At 39.4% G+C, this 18,696-nt stretch overlaps 1 protein-coding gene across 1 annotated transcript in view; it reads right to left on the reverse strand.

Annotated features, from left to right (window-relative positions):
• The window catches only part of CNTNAP5 (contactin associated protein family member 5), an 828,648-nt gene that overhangs the window by 258,934 nt on the left and 551,018 nt on the right, over positions 1–18,696 (reverse strand). The window contains exon 13 of the mRNA XM_045066473.1: positions 4,747–4,947. Coding sequence (XP_044922408.1) covers positions 4,747–4,947 — 201 coding nt within the window. The remainder of the gene's footprint in view (positions 1–4,746; positions 4,948–18,696) is intronic.

The raw sequence follows: 18,696 nt of genomic DNA on the forward strand, positions 1-18,696 counted from the left end.
GCCCTGGGAGCTCCTGCACTCAGCAGGGATTCTGAAACTTTTTGTAGCTTCCCAGGAATTTGCCCTAATTCAAACCACCCTCACAATCACAGGGCCTTGGCGGAGAGCCCTCTGGCTCCTCTTCTCTGTCTTTACTACATTTTCTTACAAAATAAGGAAGATCTTAGAAACTCATGTTTACCCTGACCAAGTGATTTCCCTCTAACTTCTGGCCCTTTGAAATCTGCACGGTATCAGAAAGAGCAGACTTGTTTGGACTACAGGTGCAGCCCAGCCCAAGAACCTGATCTGTCCCTCCCTAGCTGTGTAGCTTAATCCAACACGTTCCTGTCTCTGAGGTTCTCTTTCCTGAAATGCCAGACGGGGATACCAATCCTTACTGTGCAGAGCCCTTGTCTGGATTAGAGATAATGCTTATATGGCTCCCCAGACATAGCTACTAACATGAGAAATGCTTAGTCACTGGTGGCCATTAGAACAGTTATTTATTTTTCCCTCATCTTGTCTTCTTTTATTTCCTCTCTATATTATCCATTGTGTATAATATGGAGGAGGCTCTATAGCAAATAAAGCATCCTCCACATTCTCTCCTTATTGATTTAAGTCCACAGCAGCCACAATTCATAACACTTTATAGCTTCTATTAACCCTGATGACCAGTAGTATCTCCCTCCAACAACCTAAGGGAACCACGCTATACATTGTTTTAATTAAACAAAACTATAATTGCCTTTGACCCCCTTCTGCATTTTTCAGATACCAAAGGGAAAATAAGATACATGTTGCTGACAAGTGGGTCCTCAATCCCACAGTATTCTTGGGAGTATAAATTGGTATAAACTTAATATGTTGCCGAAGTCAATATGGCAAAAACCTTAAAAATATGTACGCTTTTTACCCTGGCAATGGCACCTCAAGGAGTTTATCCTGGGGATATAATCAGTTTTGTTCACAAAATTTTTGTGCAAAAAATGTTCTTACACATCTGTATTGGAAAAAAAGAAAGAGAGAGAGAGAACTAAAGGTCCAAAATAGATGTGTTCATTTTGTATATCTGTTGTGGTATGTCCATAAAGTGGAAGACGGTTGTCAATAAACATTATGATATAGGGTCATATTTACTAATATGGAAAGATATGTGTACTGTGTGTGTGTGAGAGACAAATAAGGTAATAAAACAGTATCACAGAGTGGAGGGGGGGCTCTGGCTTCAGCAGGTAAGGGAGGGACTTGTTCCACTCTTCCACACAGCAGGTAGGTAAGGAGGAGATGGACTCTACTCATCTCCCCTTTTTTTCTGTGGTCTTCCCCCATGGGAGAGGCATTGCATAAATAGACGAAGAAAACAACCTTGAAAGTGTGCGCCTATTAACAACTGAATATTAATGCCCCTCTAAAATTCGTATGTCACAATTTTAATCCTTAATATGATGGTATTAGGAGGTGGCCCCCTGGAAGGTGATTAAGGCATAAAGGTAGAGCCCTCATGTATGGGATTAGTCCCCTTCTAATAGGGACTCCCAGAAGGTCTTTCACTCTCTTTCTGGCATGTAAGGATATAACAAAAAATGAGTTGTCAGTGACCTGAAGAGGGCCTTCACCAGAATCCACACATCCTGGCACACTGATCATGGACTTGCAGCCTCTGGAACCATGAAACATAAATTTGTGTTTTTATAAGCCCATCAGTCTGTCATATTTTTAACAAGGCTTATTTATTTATTTTTATTATGTCATGTTATTAACCATAGAGTACATCATTAGTTTTTGATGTAGTGTTCCATGATTCATTGTTTACCTGTAACACCAGTGCTCCATGCAATACATGTCCTCCTTAATACCCATCATGGGGCTAACCCATCCCCACACCCCCTCCCTTCTAAAATCCTCAGTTTTTTTCCTGGAGTCCATAGTCTTTCATGGTTTGTTCCCTCTCCAATTTCACCCCCTTCATTTTTCCTTTCCTTCTCCTAATGTCCTCTATGCTCTTCTGTATGATCCATAAGTAAGTGAAGCCATATGATAATTGACTTTCTCTGCTTGACTTATTTCACTCAGTGTAATCCCATCTAGTCCCATCCATGTTGATGTAAAAGTTGGGTATTCATCCTTTGTGATGGCTGAGAAATACTCCATTGTATATATGGACCATATGTTCTTTATCCATTCTTCTGTTGAAGGACATCTTGGCTCCTTCCAAATTTTGGCTATTGTGGACATTGCTGCTATGAACATTGGAGTGCATGAGCCCCTTCTTTTCACTACATCTGTATCGTTGGGGTAAATACATTAATGCAATTTCTGTGCCATAGGTTAGCTCTATTTTCATTTTTTTGAAGAACCTCCACACTGTTATAGCAGTTCAACAAAGGTAGTACACTAGGCCATGGCTCTGGGATTCACATGCCTACAGTAGTGCACATAGTTGTCTCTGTCCCTGTTTCTGTGAGGTAAGCCTAAATGAGTCAGTGCTCATCTCTGAACTGAGGGATGTGAGGTTGGGCCCGCATCTCTGTGGGGCTGTCTGTCTGCAGTCCCATACCCCACACCGCAGTGTCTGGTCTACACCATGTTCTGTAAGCTAACCCAGCAAAAAAAAAGGAGCACTGTGTACCCATGCTCATTATCTTCCTTCATCTACCTCATTTGATTCATAAAGCATGGGGGAAAGAAGATTAATGAGTATTCTCAACCCCAACGTATAGACAATATGTTTTTACTGTGTTTTTGTGAATGTGCACAAAATGGGAAAGTGTCTGGAACGATGCACAACTAAATCCAACACTGGTGTCTCTGGGTGGTGAGATTATCTGCACGCATGAGTTACAATTATTATAATTATTCTATTTACACCATTAAAGTAGAAATAAACTGTTCCTTTGAGCTTGCTTCTCATTACAGTGCAAATTTAGACCTTCCCTGCTGGGATGGAAGCTGTGAAGGAGGAAAGAAATAAGACCCTGGTATTTGTTGAACACCTAATGAGTACCAGGCACAGTACAAGGAGTACAGAGTACATTTTTCCTGCACTCCTCATACCAACCTTATTAATTGAGGATTTGGGGTAAATTGCTTAGGTGTTGAAATTACTAGTGGAAATTTAACAACTTGCACAAGTTTCTATAGGCAGTAAGAGGCAGAGTCACTCTCAGTAGGGTCTGGCCCCAGATCCATGCCCTTCTACTTGAATATGCTCAGGGAATTCATGACAGCGGAGTTAAGGGGGGAAAAAGTGTGCAAAGGCAATAGTATTACCACTGTTATCACATAATAAGACATAGACTAAACAAAATCCATGGTCAGAATGAACAGAATCCCATTTTTGTTAAAATTCCATCACACCCAATCCTTAGAAAACTAAAAGCCACACAGTGAAAAGAGGGTAGGTTGTTTTATCCAGACATAGGTACTCTGAATAGTGCCAAGAGTGACAGGTACAGGCTTGACAGCCAGATGGAGAGAAATACCAGCAAGTAAACACACTGAGCCTCTTAAGCAGCACCGTCTAAGAACACGGGAAGAGGGACAGCAACCAATGCCTAGATCTAATCAGCCCTGTGAGCACGGCTGAATCCAAGGAGAGTACAATAATTGATTTTCACAATGATGATCCTGAGTCATCAAGAAAAGGTTACATTTTATGTTCAGAACTCTCTGTTTAAGAAGGCAGGGAAGCGTGTAATCCATTTGAGAGAGATTTTCATTTCAAATAGTTAAAAATTCTTTGAAAACATTTTTGGTGCTTAAAGGGATAAGTGACAGTTATCTGGAAAATTCACTTATGTGTAACAACGTCTTTCCTAAAGATTCTAGATCAGTGAGCCAGAGTGTTATATTTAGTTAGGCTTCTATCACTTCTCCTTTGTTAACATTCCACTGTCTATCTTCTCAAGCCTTTCAAAATTCCTAACCTTCAGGCATGGGATTGTGAATTTCTTAAGGCAACAGAGTGTGACACCATTCTTGGATATTCCATATTCTTATGATTCTCGGCTTGTGCATGTGTGTATGCCTGTGTGCATATGCAAGTGCCATGAAAAAAGTGATGAAGATATTCACAAAAATGACTGACTCCCAGAGGCATCCATGAGCTTTGACAAAGCCCTCTGGACATTTTACAAGAGCCCCTTTCAGTTGTAAAGTTTTCTTTGTTTGTCATTTTGTCTTATTTTGATTTTTCTAAAAGCAGACTATTTAAAAAGAGTAATTTCCATTGAGGCGTGCACACTCCAGGCAACATGAGCAATACAAACACACAGGGCTGTTCTTGCCTGCCCTGCTGGCCCCCTTGCCTGATACCACTTCCTTCTGCATCTCTTGCCCAGGACGGAACTCACTGTTCTTTTGTGAATATGCTGAGATCCTTTGTGCTTTCTCATATGCTGGTCCCTTTCCCAGAAACATTCCTTCCCACCTCCATACCACAATTCAATGGTCTCTTCGAGGGCTGTTGAGCTCAAGAAACTTCTCATTCTCTCAACTGTTGAAGGATGCATGTTGTCACCATTTTCTTCTTGAAGATGAGGATGGAACCTTGAGAGGCTACCATGAGAGCCTTCCCTTAGGTCACACTTGGGAATCAGAGCGGGGATGAGTCCATCCCCAGTCTTTTCCTGACTTTATTTCTTTCAACTGCGCAGTGAACAGCCGTCACTGCAGACGCCCCATCCTTGACATTCCATGTTTTCCAGGCCTGTCTGTGGTCATCCTGCATGGTTCACACAGAGGAGAGGGGCTGAGCCTTACCTGGTGTGTTGAGCAGGCGGGACCTTCTGCAATGGTAGGCCACCTCCTGCTCACAGTGCTCTGAGCTGTCAATCATGGCTTCCAGCTGCTCCATGCTGCCACCATAATCCAAAGCCATGGTGTAGGGCTTCTCAGGGTCTGCACCCCGCACATGCGTCAGCTCTGTGTTATTGTGCTGCACTGATGTCCAAATCTTGTCCTCTGTCCAGAAAACATAAGGAAGGAAACATTAGAAGGGAAGGTCAAAAGAGGACCATGCTTATATAACCCAATAAAGCCGGGGGAGGGAGGGTCCAGAAGAGGATCTCATAAGCAATGTGACGCTTGGCTGAACATGGGGCAATCAATCCGCCTGAATGCTCCACTTACGCAGATAAAAATGACAGAGAATTTCTGTTTCTCATAAAGTTCCTCCCAGAGTTAATACGGGGGTTAGTAATTATAAGAACTAAATTTGTGGAACACTTTATGCTAAGCATTTAATTCCCATCATATCATTTTAAACAGACATTACCTAAATCTGAAGAAGTTAGAAATGCCATATTAGAAATGAAAGAAAAGTGAATGAGCAGGGTTGAGCAGCTTACCCTTGTGCAAGTGACCAAGCAAGAGCAGGAAACCAGGGTGTCTGACTGCAAAACTCATGCTTCCAGCTCCTGACACACACTCCCCCATGAGACAAACACTAGCACAGATAACTATCTCATAGAAACACAAGTATCACATCGAATATTTCCTGTGCACAGAAAGATCTCCGTATAGAAAGTACCTGTAAAATACACCTAATTAACAATGATGAGATTGTATGATCCACACTATACATACAAGGCACTTAACTGAAGTTCTTTTTTTTTTTTTTAATTCTCTATGCGTCCTCTCTTTGCCAAAAAATTATTTTAAGAGGTTTACAATAAAATAACATGCAGAGGTGAGGACCTTCACGACACATTTGGAGGTCACACTTCACCTGCTACAGGTAGGAATGTAAGGCGAAGAGAGAGAAGAGAAATTAGAGTTTTACAGCTTGAGAGATGTGTATTTGAAAACTCTCTCTGCCAACAAGAAGCCTGGACAAACCCCTTCACTTTTCTAGGGCTCAGTTTTATTATAAAAATAAAAGAAGAAGAAGAAAAAGGTGGCCGTCCCGGCCGCAGGGCTATTTCTATGGAATAACAAGCAAACAGATGAAGTTGCAAGGCTGAGATCTATCAGCCTATATACCTTATATCTGGTATATATTCTATACTAAGAGATAGATCTGTCTGAGTTCTATCAGACATTCTGTACTAATAACCTAGACTAAAGCCTTTACTGCAATTGGACATAGAATTTCATTCTGAACATGCTCACAAATAAAGGAGGAAATAGGAAGACTCGAAAAGCTTTTGTCATCCGAGAATCTTACCCACATAATAACACCATTACTCTTCATAGATTCTCAGGGCTGAAAAATAACTTAACATAGCTATCATGTGGTTTCCCTCCTACTCTACCCTCCTAGTCTTTATAAAGGAGGAAACCAAGGTCTAGGAAGTAAAGAAATGACCCAACACATTTCTATTAGACCATAGTGATGACTGCCCGCACTAAAAATAACTATCATTAATTAGTACCACTAAGAAGCAGGATCACAGCTGTCGGCAGATTTAGGTAAAAAGGAAAAGCGCAGGCAAGCTAGATCCCCAGTTTTAATACTTTCTCTACCCTAACTCTGTATGTGACTTGGGAGAAGTAACATCATTGCTTGCACTTCTGTTTCACTGTACTAGAAAGAAAGAGGAGAGAAAGAAAGCTTCGTTTCCATTATCTCTAAAGAATTTTCCAACTCCAGAAAAGGAAATATTTCTTGCAGCAAAAATAGTAAACTGTTCAAGCATTCTGATTCATCTTCAGACTATTTCTTAAAACCAGTCCAGTGATAACATGTCTACAATGTTTAATGGAGGCAGAATTACATTTTCTATAAAGTCTGAAAAACGAATCAGACTGAAAGTTCTGACTTTGAAAGTAATAAAAGGACATAAATTCTAATTGGCAATAATTAACCTGTTACTCCAAAATATAGAAAAAATCTGATAAATTATCAGAGAAAAGTAATTATTTAATAACACAATAGCATAGAAAGAGAAATAAAGAGTGACAGTTTTGAAATGCCCATGGTCTGTAGAAGAAAAGCAGAACCACCCAGTCTAATGTATAGATGCTGTGTTACTGTTTCATGTGAGGTCATTTTATATACCTTATATCTGGTACAGATAACAATCCTCCATTGTAGATGTCAATGTAGAGATATATATATATATATATATACACACATACACACACACACACATATATATTCAATGTAGATATATGTGTATCCACACACACACACATACATACATATACACACACATATAAACAGATATGGCTAATAGATAAAGACACAGACATACACATATACACATAGTGGTATAGACATATGAAGCCTTAGAGAGAGAAAATAAACTTGTCCCCAGTCGCATTGTGTCCAGTCTGATGCCAGAAGTGGTCCAAATAGCATCATTAAATCATATGAATTTAGATTTCCTTACAAATACACACAGATTCTTATATCCATATATCCATTCATCTACTTATTCATACATTCATTCATTGATTTGCTTATTCATTTACTCACTGACTCATATTTCCAGAATCATATTCTATCTTTAGCAAGATGGAATAGGAAAATGTATAGGAGAGACAACCTTTCATTTTAAAGCCACTAATGTTGCCAGCCCTGCCTTCTGGAACCTGAGGGTGAATGGAAGTTCTAACAACTAAAGTATTGGCACTTTTTGATATATGCAAATATACAGAAGATGCAAAGGAACAATTAAGAGCTCTGAAGTGCTCTCCATGATTCACAAGCCCTAAAAACACAGTATGAGTAACAAGAGGAGAGATGATTACATGAAACCTAGGCCTCTTAGCTGGCTTTCCTTTCAAAGATGCCCTTTGTCCTCAGACTATTTTTTCCTCTTGGGAGATAGCAGAAGAAAGATTGGAAAGAAGGAGGTAATTGGATACTATTTCCTTTTGCCTTTTTTTTTTTTTTCCTTCTCACAGTTTCAGTGATAGCAGGTACAGATTAAGTTCTGCACTCTGACAAAATATAAAAAGACTAGAGGTCGATGCCACTCATGTAAGTTGGCTTTGGTGCCTGATGCTCTTGATGTCTGGTCTAAGATAGGGACATGGGGTTTTAGCTAGGGAATGTGTATGTGAAGTTTAGCTCTAAGGATTTTCAAACAAGTAATACTCATTTTGAACAGTCTTTTAGATAGATGTTGGTGGGAATCCACTCATGAACGTATACGTACTTTAACTGAAATTGAACCCATGAAGCTAAATGTTAAAGATAGTCAATTAAGTCAATGGGTGCATGGATATTTACGGACACAGACTGGGCTCTGCAGTGAGAAGATCTGGATTTCTGTGCCACCTCAAGCAGCCTTGGTCAAATCATTACTTCTCTAATTACTTCCAGCAGTATCTAGAAAGCAGAAATGATACAAGCTCTACAGGAGAGTTGTAAAGATTAAGTGAGGGGGTTTGTGTGAGAAAGCCCATTATTAACTAAATTATTAAACCTTCCACAGTAATCTGTATATGCTTATTATACAAAAGGTATATCATCTCTGTTCCAAAGATCCTGCAGATATCAAATGCTGCTATTTTTAACAATAACTTCAAGGAGGAGATGGCCTCTATATAACTATAGTGAGAACTATAGTTTTTGTTAACAGAAATCTTTCCCAGAATATAAAGGAAGACACAGGAGTCATTTCAAGAAGGGGGTAGAGACACACTGAAGCTGACCATTTCTCTGCAGATCCATGAGGAAAACACACCAGTTTCAAGAGACCTGGAACAGGAAATGGACTCTTCGTGAAGTTCTATGAACCTGAACTCTCCTCACACAAGGAAACCTTTGGAGATTTGCCTTTAACCTAAGAAAGTCCAGTTATACTCAGGGGTGGAGGAGTAGATTATCTAAATGCTATGATTAGGAGAACATCATAAAACCCTCCAGGCTCCAAGCACCACCTTCTGCTGGTCTGCCCCTAGACCGGACCTTTTACTACAGGGCATATATTCTCATCTCTGGAGGTGCTTTTAGTGCTTCAAGGTGCCATGAGAAAACCTGGCTTTAGAGACCTGCCTGCCTTTGGAAACTGTTCTGCTACATGTCACCAGTGAGGATTTGGGCAAGTCATTAACTTCTGAAATTTCCACTTTGGAAAATGGGATATTAATATCAATCTTTTTATCCATGATAATACAATGATTCAGCACCATGTTTCACATGGACATATAATAGGCTTTCTGACATGCAAATAAATAAATAAATAAATAAAGAATCTATGCATTAAAACTTTTCTATAACATGAGACTGAGGACCCCAACTTTGTTTCTTAGAGAATTGAGGGTGGGGAGCTCATCCAGCAAATGAAGTTAACAAGTGGGAGGGGCCGCAATTTCTTGTAACATAGCTGTTACTGTGTCTAATTAGTTATTACCTTCTTTTTCAATTATCTTTTCACTTTGGAATTTTTCATGTGTCTCTATATTTATTTGTATCCCTTTCACTTACTGACATCTTGTCAATTAAATATGTTGGTTAGTCCTCATGATCCCAGAAACCTAGAAAAACACTGCTTCTGCTATTACTTTTTTGCTAACTCAGGTCATTCTTTATTATTTCTTACTGTGTATTGCCATTCAGTCCAATGATGAGAAGCATAGCCCCATCTTTCTAACTTGTTCAAAGGAATATATGTATTAAATTATCCAAGACAAATTCTCTGTTTGTGGGAGAACTACATTTGGAGACTTTTGAACTGGCAGCAGGATTTACTCAATTCACTAAAGATCTTAAAGTAACAGTAATTATGTATTTGTTTTTCAATCTGATACATAGTTTGCAAATATTTTCTCCCATTTCATAGGTTCCATTTTTATTTTTTTGATGGCTTGCTTTGTTGTGTTTGATGTAGTCCCACTTGTTGATTTTTATTCTTTGTGTTTGTACTTTTGGTGTCCTAAAATTGTTGCCAAGACCAATGTCAAGGAGCAACTTCCTTATATTTTTTAGGATTTTTATGGTATCAGGTCTTATGTTTAAATTTTTAATTTATTTAGAGTTAATTTTTGTGAGTAGTATAAATAGGGCTTTTTTTTTTTTTTTTTTTTTTTTTTTTGCATGTGACTATCCTGTTTTTCCAGCACCATTTGTTGAAGATACTATCCTTTCCCAATGAATGTTCCTAGCTCCCTTTTCAAATACTAATTGAATGCACCTATGGGAGTGTAATTCTGGGTTCCTCATTCTGTTCTGTTGGTGTATATGTCTATTTTTTTTTTATGGAAGTACTGTGCTGTTTTAATTACTAGAACTTTGAAGAAATGGAGGGATGTTGTTTAAGGATGCTTGATGTACTGGCAAGACATTACAAAGACCCTCACCTGCTATTTGCTACCATTATACATTATACATTATACAAGCCATGGACATCAAGAAGCATATGCGATAAAATTCTAAAGCATCATTTCACAGACATAACAATGTATTTTACAGAGGCAACCAAAGCATTTCTTACACTACATTGTGAATTTAGGTTTGAAATCCATCTTCCCATAAAGCTAAGAGATCTCCCAGAATATGAAGTATATCCTTCATTCTTATGTTCAAATATGTGCCCAGTTACTACTGAGCCAGCCACAGGGATACCTGCCCAGAAGGATGATGTACTGCTTAACTCTCTAAAAGCTTGCCATTGTTTGGGGGGAAAATTGTGTACAGAAGAATGACAAATATCTCAGGCTATCATAAGTACTCTTGAGATTAAAAGTAAATAAGGTTTGGGGTGCCTGGGTGTCTCAGTCAGTTGGGCATCTGTCTTCAGCTCATATCATGATCCCAGGGTCCCAGGATCAAGCCCCACTTCGAGGTTCCTACTCAGTGGAGAGCCTGCTTCTTCTCCCTTTGCCCCCTCACCCTGCTTATGCACTCTCTCTCTCTCAAATAAATAAATAAAACTAAAAAATTAATAAGTAAAAGTAAGTGAGACTGCCCCAGAGACCTGGTGGGGGCAGGGTTGGGAATGGATGTTATAGGAGCTTGCCCAGGAAAGACCACAATGTTTTCCTTGAGAATGGACAGGTCTACAAAAGTCTTTCATCCTCAGACCTCCAGAGCTTAGGCTGCCATCGAGCACTTTCTAGGACTTCAGGAAATCATTGTCAAGTGACAAGATTAGTTAATCACCACTGTTTGTTTTCTTCTAGGTTATTTCTTCTAGCATTGTCAAAGCAGCTCTTCTATGCATGTATAGTGATCCAAATGTAAAAGGAAGTTTCATTATAAGATCAACACACACACACACACACACACACACACACATTTAGTATGATCACCAGCAATATCAAAACAAAAGAAAAGAAAAAGAGGTTGCACAAAGTGCTAGCACAGTAGTAATGATAGGATGCTCTAGAACTTTCTATATCTTCATCTCTGTTGTAAAATCTTTTCCAGTTATCACCCCAGAAAGCCCTCTATGGACCCTCATTTTGTGTTTCTATGTGGCCTCTGGTTTCTCCTGCTCTCATTTCAGAAACTGTAAACTGTTTACACACAGAGCCACAATTTAATTTTCTTTCAAAATTTTTTCTCTCATTTTACCGGATTGCTATTATGATGATGATGATCATTATTATTATTAATAATAGCAGTAATTAGAGATGATATAAGCTATTCTATTTGTCACCATGGAGATCACCACTCAGAAGAAAGAACAAATGAAAGGATAGTAAACAAGGAGAGCAAGACAAGAAATAACTCTGATTAATACGACCTCATTCTACACACATATCTATCTCTTTGCAAGGGCCAAAAGAAAATGTGAAATTTTTCTATCACAAAGCGTGGGAGGAAGGGAAGTCTACAGATTGTCAATACCCAGCTTAATTGAACTTAAATCACTGTGGGGAGCTGCTTATAGTCCTTTGAAAAGTGTGCCAATTCACTTACGATCCTATTGTAATAAAGCAAGTCTATATTAAGATCCCTGGGGTCACTTTTGGTACAGTTATCTATGTTGACAAAGTGAATTTTCTGTGCCAAGGGTAAAGACAGCTTAAATAATCCTCAAACCACTGCCTGTACCACTCATTTGCCATCTACGTATGTACAGCCTAGTGACATCTCCTGTCATTTTGCATTGATAGTTATTTAATTTTTCATATGTTTGTACCTTATCTCTCCACTTAAATCACAGGCAATGACTGCTGAGTAAATATCAGGTTGGCAAGGACTTCTCTGGTTAAGGGAGGCAGATGCAAGGAAGAAAAGTGAGTGCACCAGGATCTGCAGGCTCAGTGGACACTACCAGCTCACATTGCTGAATACTTGCAGAGACATTTCACCTCCCCAAGCCTCAGTTTTCTCACCTATAAACTGGGTTTAATCCACTGTGCAAGGATGATGTGAGAATGAAATAAAACACACGGGAATGTTGAGCACACAGTCTGGGTACCGGAAAGAAAACCAAAGTCCACTGCCATTAACCCCCCTGATGTAGCCACTCAGGGAGCATAGGGAAGGATCATTTCATTAACAGAAACAGTTATGGGAACCTGTGCTGAGGGGGTCAATGCCACGTTCTCCTCAGCCGGCAAAGGGAAGTGGGACAATTGGTGTAAAACAATTTCCAACCCCTTTAAAGGGCTTCAAATTCTCACAGGAGCTGTTTTCCTCCCAGGTGCATCCATCAGCAGCCTGTGCTAGAATACATCTGTGCGGCGCTAAAACAAACCACTGCAGATGTGGCCGCTTTCAGCTCTCACCTTCTGCTGCTGGGGGGGAGCGCATTACCGGTTTATGGCCCCTGCTAGGGGCCCTGCGCGATGCATTAGCTGGAACGCAGACACCGCAGCTCAAGGGGCGCGCGGGTGTTGGGGCCTGCTTCTGGCCATTACCGCTCCTCCACCTGCCTGCGCGGGCCACGCTTTATGATTTCCAGACAACATACTTGACTGTGATTTATTCTCCTACTTCGCTGGAGCCTTTACTTTTTATGTACCTTTTTGGGGGTTATTTTTCTCTTGCCTTGCTTTAAAATAGGTGGTATGATCACAGAGACCTGGGAAATCTGTTTTATGGTCGGGCGGGGGGGGGGGGGAGGGTGGCAGGAGGTTTAGACCAGACTCCACGCACATTGTACCATACTTGATGGTTTGTTATTCATTGGCTTATTCAAGGAGAATGTATTAGATGTGTGGAGTGTGCAGAACATTATATTAGGGACTGGGAAGTTATGACGAAGTGTATAAGGTTAAATGACACTGGACCCGGAGCTCAGGGCATTCTTGGGTGGTTCTGGAAAAGAAGTTCACATGGAAACCCAGACCCAAACACTGTGGGGCTTAAGGGTAGGTGTGAACAAGCCAGGTGTGCCTGCCTTCTGGGCAGAGGAGGGAAGAAAGGGGACTCCACACCAAAATCACTAAAGGGAACAGGGCTATGGGGTTTGTGGTCAGGGTTTGGTTGCTGTTAGGAGTATTTATGAAGTCTTTAGGAGTACCTTTGTAGCAGGTACTGTTTTGGTACATTCTGACGAAAAAGCTGGGACTCATACAGACCTAACCTAGTTCCCACATCTAGGACTTCCTAGATGAGTGATGCTGAACACGCTCTTCAACCTCTCTGAACCTCTGTTTTCTCAAAATACAAGCAAGATGTGATCTCTACCTCACACTTAATCATGTGTATTAAATGAGATAAATATTGAGACAGGATAGTTCATTATCTGGGACACAAGTACAGAATAAGTAGTTTCCATTCCTTTGTTAAGAAGAGCTAAAGTAGCCAAGATCGATTTCAGGGGTCTAGATGGGAGAGAGCTGACTGTAAAGGCCTTTCCATAATCCTGAGAAGGACTATCCAAGGGAAACATTTATATCTCCTTTTACAAGGACACAAAGAAAGACAAGGCCACAATAAATCTCTGACTGCAGAACATTTCGTTTCACGGATCTTATATTCTGGTTTTAGAAGTGATTGATAAAAAGACACTCAAAGAGGAGCATGGAATGATTCATCTTTCTTTCAGCAGACATCTCTGCTTTGGAGCTCATCACAGTATGGATGATATTGCCAGAGCACCAGTGTCTTCTGCAGTGGGAAGCGTCTTCTAACTCCCCCAACATCCAGCTCTGGTCTTGCTCAAGAACCATGATAACAACTTGTTTACTTCAATCTCCCCGTTAAACCATAAGCTCTACAAGGCAAAAGACAATCCTGTAAATCTTTGTATGCTGAACACTTGACCCAGAGTGGGCATTCACTTACCATGAAACTAAACATCCAACAGATTGCCAGGATTTCACTGATTCTAGTGAGATCTCCTGAAATCAACAGGAAAGTGATAAAGGATGGGAAAGTATGTTTAGATATGTACTTAAAATTCTGCTCTGTAGCCCAGAATATCTATTGCAAAAGCAGCATATTGAAGAAGAAATTCAGGGGTGCCTGGGGTGGCTCAGTTGGTTTGGCATCCAACTTTTGGTTTTGGCTGGGGTCAGGATCTCGCCGTCATGAGATCAAACCCTGTTTTGGGCTCCACAATCTGTGCAGAGTCTGACTGGAATTCTCCCTCTTCCTCTCTTTCTTCCTCTGCCCCTCCCCTCCCATGCTCACTTTCTTTTTCTCTCTTTCAAATACATATATCTAAAAAAAGGGAAAGAATCAAATATCCACCAAGAGGTTTCTGAATGAACAAAGCATAGTTAATTGGCACAATGAAATACTATGCATACATAATAAGGACCACACAAGACCTTTCTAAACGGATTTATAATGTGTTCCACAAAGTACTGTAAATGACATGATCAAGTCATTAAGGTAAAAAAGACTCTGCTACATTGTATGCACGAATACAGAGCAATAAAAAACACACACAGGAAGGGTAAACCAATAAAACCAATAACCAAGAGAAGATGGGTAAGAAGAGGGTGAATGCCATAGAGAGAGTAAGAAATCTTTGGTCAACCATATTATATATAATATAAATATAAAAGTATATATTATGTAAGTATACAAATAGAAGCATATATAATATCTATATTTAGGTTTTGTAACATGTAAATATTCTGCAAAGTCATTAATGAAATATATAATTAAATGAAAAGGATAAAAAGAGACAAACACTAAATTGGAATAATTTTCTAAAGTTTTATTTATTTTAGAGAATGAGAGAGAGGCTGCATTAGTTGGGGGAGAGGCGGAGAAAGAGAATCCCAAGCAGACTCCCCACTCAGCACAAAGTGTGCCCTCCGCAGGGCTTGCTGTCAGGATCATGACTTGAGCCAAAACCAAGAGTCGGATGCTTAAGCAACTGAGCCACCCATATGCCCCTAAAACTGAATATTAAGCAGAAACAAAAAGCCTAACTGTATATTAAATAGATTTTTAAAATGGCAAATAAGGAAATATTAATTCAAGTGACTTTTTAATGAGGTATTCTGTCTAGCCATACACCTTGGTAGAATATAATCTAAGAACTGAAGTTAAAATTCAGTAAATGTTATGCTTTACTTTGTTATTGGTAGTGATATAGTTGATGTGACTCTGAAACTATTTTGTGCATATTATCAGGTAGAACAAATGAGTAAATATATTGGTATTGTTGAGACAGGTTGTTACTCTGAGAGAAGAGAGAGATATATGGAAAAGAGAATGATGAGGAAAAATCCAACAATGTTCCATTAACATTAGAAATAACCATAAGAAATAATTTAAGTATATGTGTAAACACATGCACACACATACACACATTTTCAAGTTCTGTCCACTGCAATGAACTAGAAGTAATAAGCAAACCTAAAACCTAGATCCCAATTTCCAAATACCATTTACTACAAAATGTGTCTTTTGCTTCTTTGGGAAAACAGCTGAGTTTAGATGTAAGCAAGGCAAATTCAAGGTAACATCTGGTGCTAGAAAACAAGGAAGTACTCCAAGATTAATGGAGATAGGTAAGAAAGACATAGAAGCAGAATTAGTGGGACCATGACTAGCTATATTTGGGGCAACTTGAATACCAAAAAATATATAGTGATAATAGTAACATTTTAAAATTAAGTAACTTATGAGTCTAGAGCAACACAAGAGAGGTTAGACAGGGCAAGGAATAAAAAGCTTTTCTGGGGGGAAAAAAAAGCTCTTCTGTAGAGAAGAATGCAGAATGACAGCTGAAAATGCAGAAGGAATTATAGGATTAGTAAAACATTTTACAAATTCCAGTGTAATAGCATATGGGTTGGGGTCATTCCCAGACTGGGAGGAAATGTTGGGGAACTGGGTATTCACACAGCATCTGCATATAACCCCACAGGCAACTCACTGATTATAAATCACCTTTACCATACAGAGAACTGGCACAAGTGTTTTAGCCAGCAATGGGGTTGAACCTCCCCAATAACATCATGTGCCTCCTAGTGGCATACACTGAAGAAGACAAACATCACCCATGAGGTTTTCTGCCAAAGTATTCCAACAATAAAGAAATTAACAAAAAAGTCTAAAGAAATATGGAACATTTTGCTTAACAACTGGCTGGTACTCTTTTAAAAAGTTAGTAATGAAAACCATATGAAAGTGATGGGTTGGGGGGCAGGGATTTTCTAGTTAAAACAGACTAAAGGATATGGCCATCAAATCCAACATGTGGGCACTCCTTGAATCCTGAATAGACATAAAAAAACAGATGCTGCTACAAAAGACACAGTAGGGATTAAGACAGACCATATATTGGAGATTTCTGATTGAATTCATATTTACATTCTTATGCATGGCTTTGGTGTTATGGTTATACGTAGGATAATATCTCTGTTCTTAAAGATATGAACAGAAGGTCTTTAGGTTTAAATTATCAGTATGTCTACAACTTATTTTCAAAAAGTTCAGGGGAAAAAAAAAAGCTTTTACACCAGAAGGAAGGGGGATGGGGGAGATAGGAGAGAGAGAGAGAGAGACACAGAGATGAAAGTGGCACGAATGTGCAAATGCGGCAAAATTTTAATGTTTGGGGAAGCTAGGTGAAAAGTGTATGGATGCTGGTATTAGTGTTCTTTCAACTTTTCTGTAAGTTTGAATATTTTTGAATAAAAACTTTAGGGGAAAAAATAACGCTTAGCACAGTACTTCATCTTTGGTAAGTGCTCAAAGCTATTCTACTATGCTCTGACAAATTCATGTGTGTGTGCCCTATACCAACACACATGGCTAAGGACTAATTAGCCAAGAATTATCAAATAGCAGAAGTAAGTTTCAAATTCAACCATTCACACATGGTAGCATATCCATTTTCAAGTGCATATTTATTAATAATGTTGAATTAGTTTTAGGGAGTGCTTTCAGTATACCGGGTGCTGTACACTCATAAAAGTTATTAGTTACTTGCTTTACTTCATTCCCAGAAACCAGAGTCAAGGTTTTGGGGGCTATGGTGGTAAAAATAAATAATAATAACTATCATGTATTAGGTATACAATGCCAGGCATTTTTTTCCTACAGGTTACATCAGTCATCTCATATAAGCCTCAAACACCTTAAAAATAATTTCTGTTATTCATTACAGAAGAGGAAACTGAGAAATAGGGAAGCCAAATAACTCAACTACATCACCTGAATTGATAAAATTAAGAAGCACTAGTGTTTGGATTCAAACCAAGTCCATGTTCTTAATGACCATGATACATTTGGCACATGTTTTTCTAGTACATGAATTGAAGGAGGAGTCATAAGAATTATGACAGGCAAAGAAGCTTCATAAGAGAGAGGGATGAGAGCTTGGTCTAAAGAAGTTGGTGAGGAATAGGTATTCCAGAAGAACAGAACTGGGAACAAGGCTTGAGGGTTGGACAGAATTCTCAGAGCTGGCACTCTTAACTCCATGTGGAAATTGTCTCAATGGACAGTCTAACCAGTCAATGTCTCTTACCAACTTCTCCCTGAAAATACATATAACATACTCAAACACTTGCATACTGAGAACACAGGGCTGATGGGTGCATCCTTGACTTGAGTAATAGGAAAAAGGGCCCTAGAGAATGTCTCCTCTGATTTCCCTACTCTGAAGAGAAGGGAATCCGAAGCTCTAGCACATATTGCCTCTTTTTTTTTTACCCCTCCCTGTGGACTCGCTTCTCAACCCTTTGGCTAAGATCAAGTGTGGAATGTCTAGATTGACTTTGATTCATCATCTTTCCCTAGAATCCTGGGCTCAGAGGAAAAGTGAGTAAGAGCAAGTAAGCTTTATAGGAAGCATGTTTGACTCCCACTTGCTATTTTACTCTTCCAGACAAGGAAATTGTCCAGCCTAATGGTAGCACTGCATGAGAATCCACAGATGATCCAGGAGTCCTTAGAGAAGGCCAAGGGTCCATAGGCACCTGCTCATTGCATCTCCACATCCATGACCCTCCTGAGCTCACAAAGATTGATATTTTTCTCCCTTTCTTCCTTTCTGCACCCCCTTGGCACACCTACCTTTCAAGATCAAACCTAAGTACTACATCTCCTATGAAGGCTTTCTTAATCATTTCTGTCTCTAAATTCTTTCAGCATCTAGAACCTCCCATGATGAGGGTACTTGCTGATGATGGCCTCTATTTCAAAAGCTCTTCGAGAATGCCACATCTTGGATTGAGTTTATTAAGCGTGTCACTCATTTGATTTTATTTAATCTACACATCATCACATTGATGAAAGAGTAACTGATCATCCCTATTATACAGATGAGGAAACTGAGTTTCTTAGAAGTTAATGTGCCTGAGATTCCATGGCTGTCAAATCTACAAGATGATTACATGACCTTAAAAAGAATGACATAGATAAAAGTGCTTTAAGAGCTGAAAATTAAATAC

This window comes from Mustela putorius, unplaced genomic scaffold (genome assembly GCF_011764305.1).
Source record: "Mustela putorius furo isolate JIRA1106 unplaced genomic scaffold, ASM1176430v1.1 tig00003867_pilon_pilon_pilon, whole genome shotgun sequence".
Taxonomy (NCBI): Eukaryota; Metazoa; Chordata; class Mammalia; order Carnivora; family Mustelidae; genus Mustela; species Mustela putorius.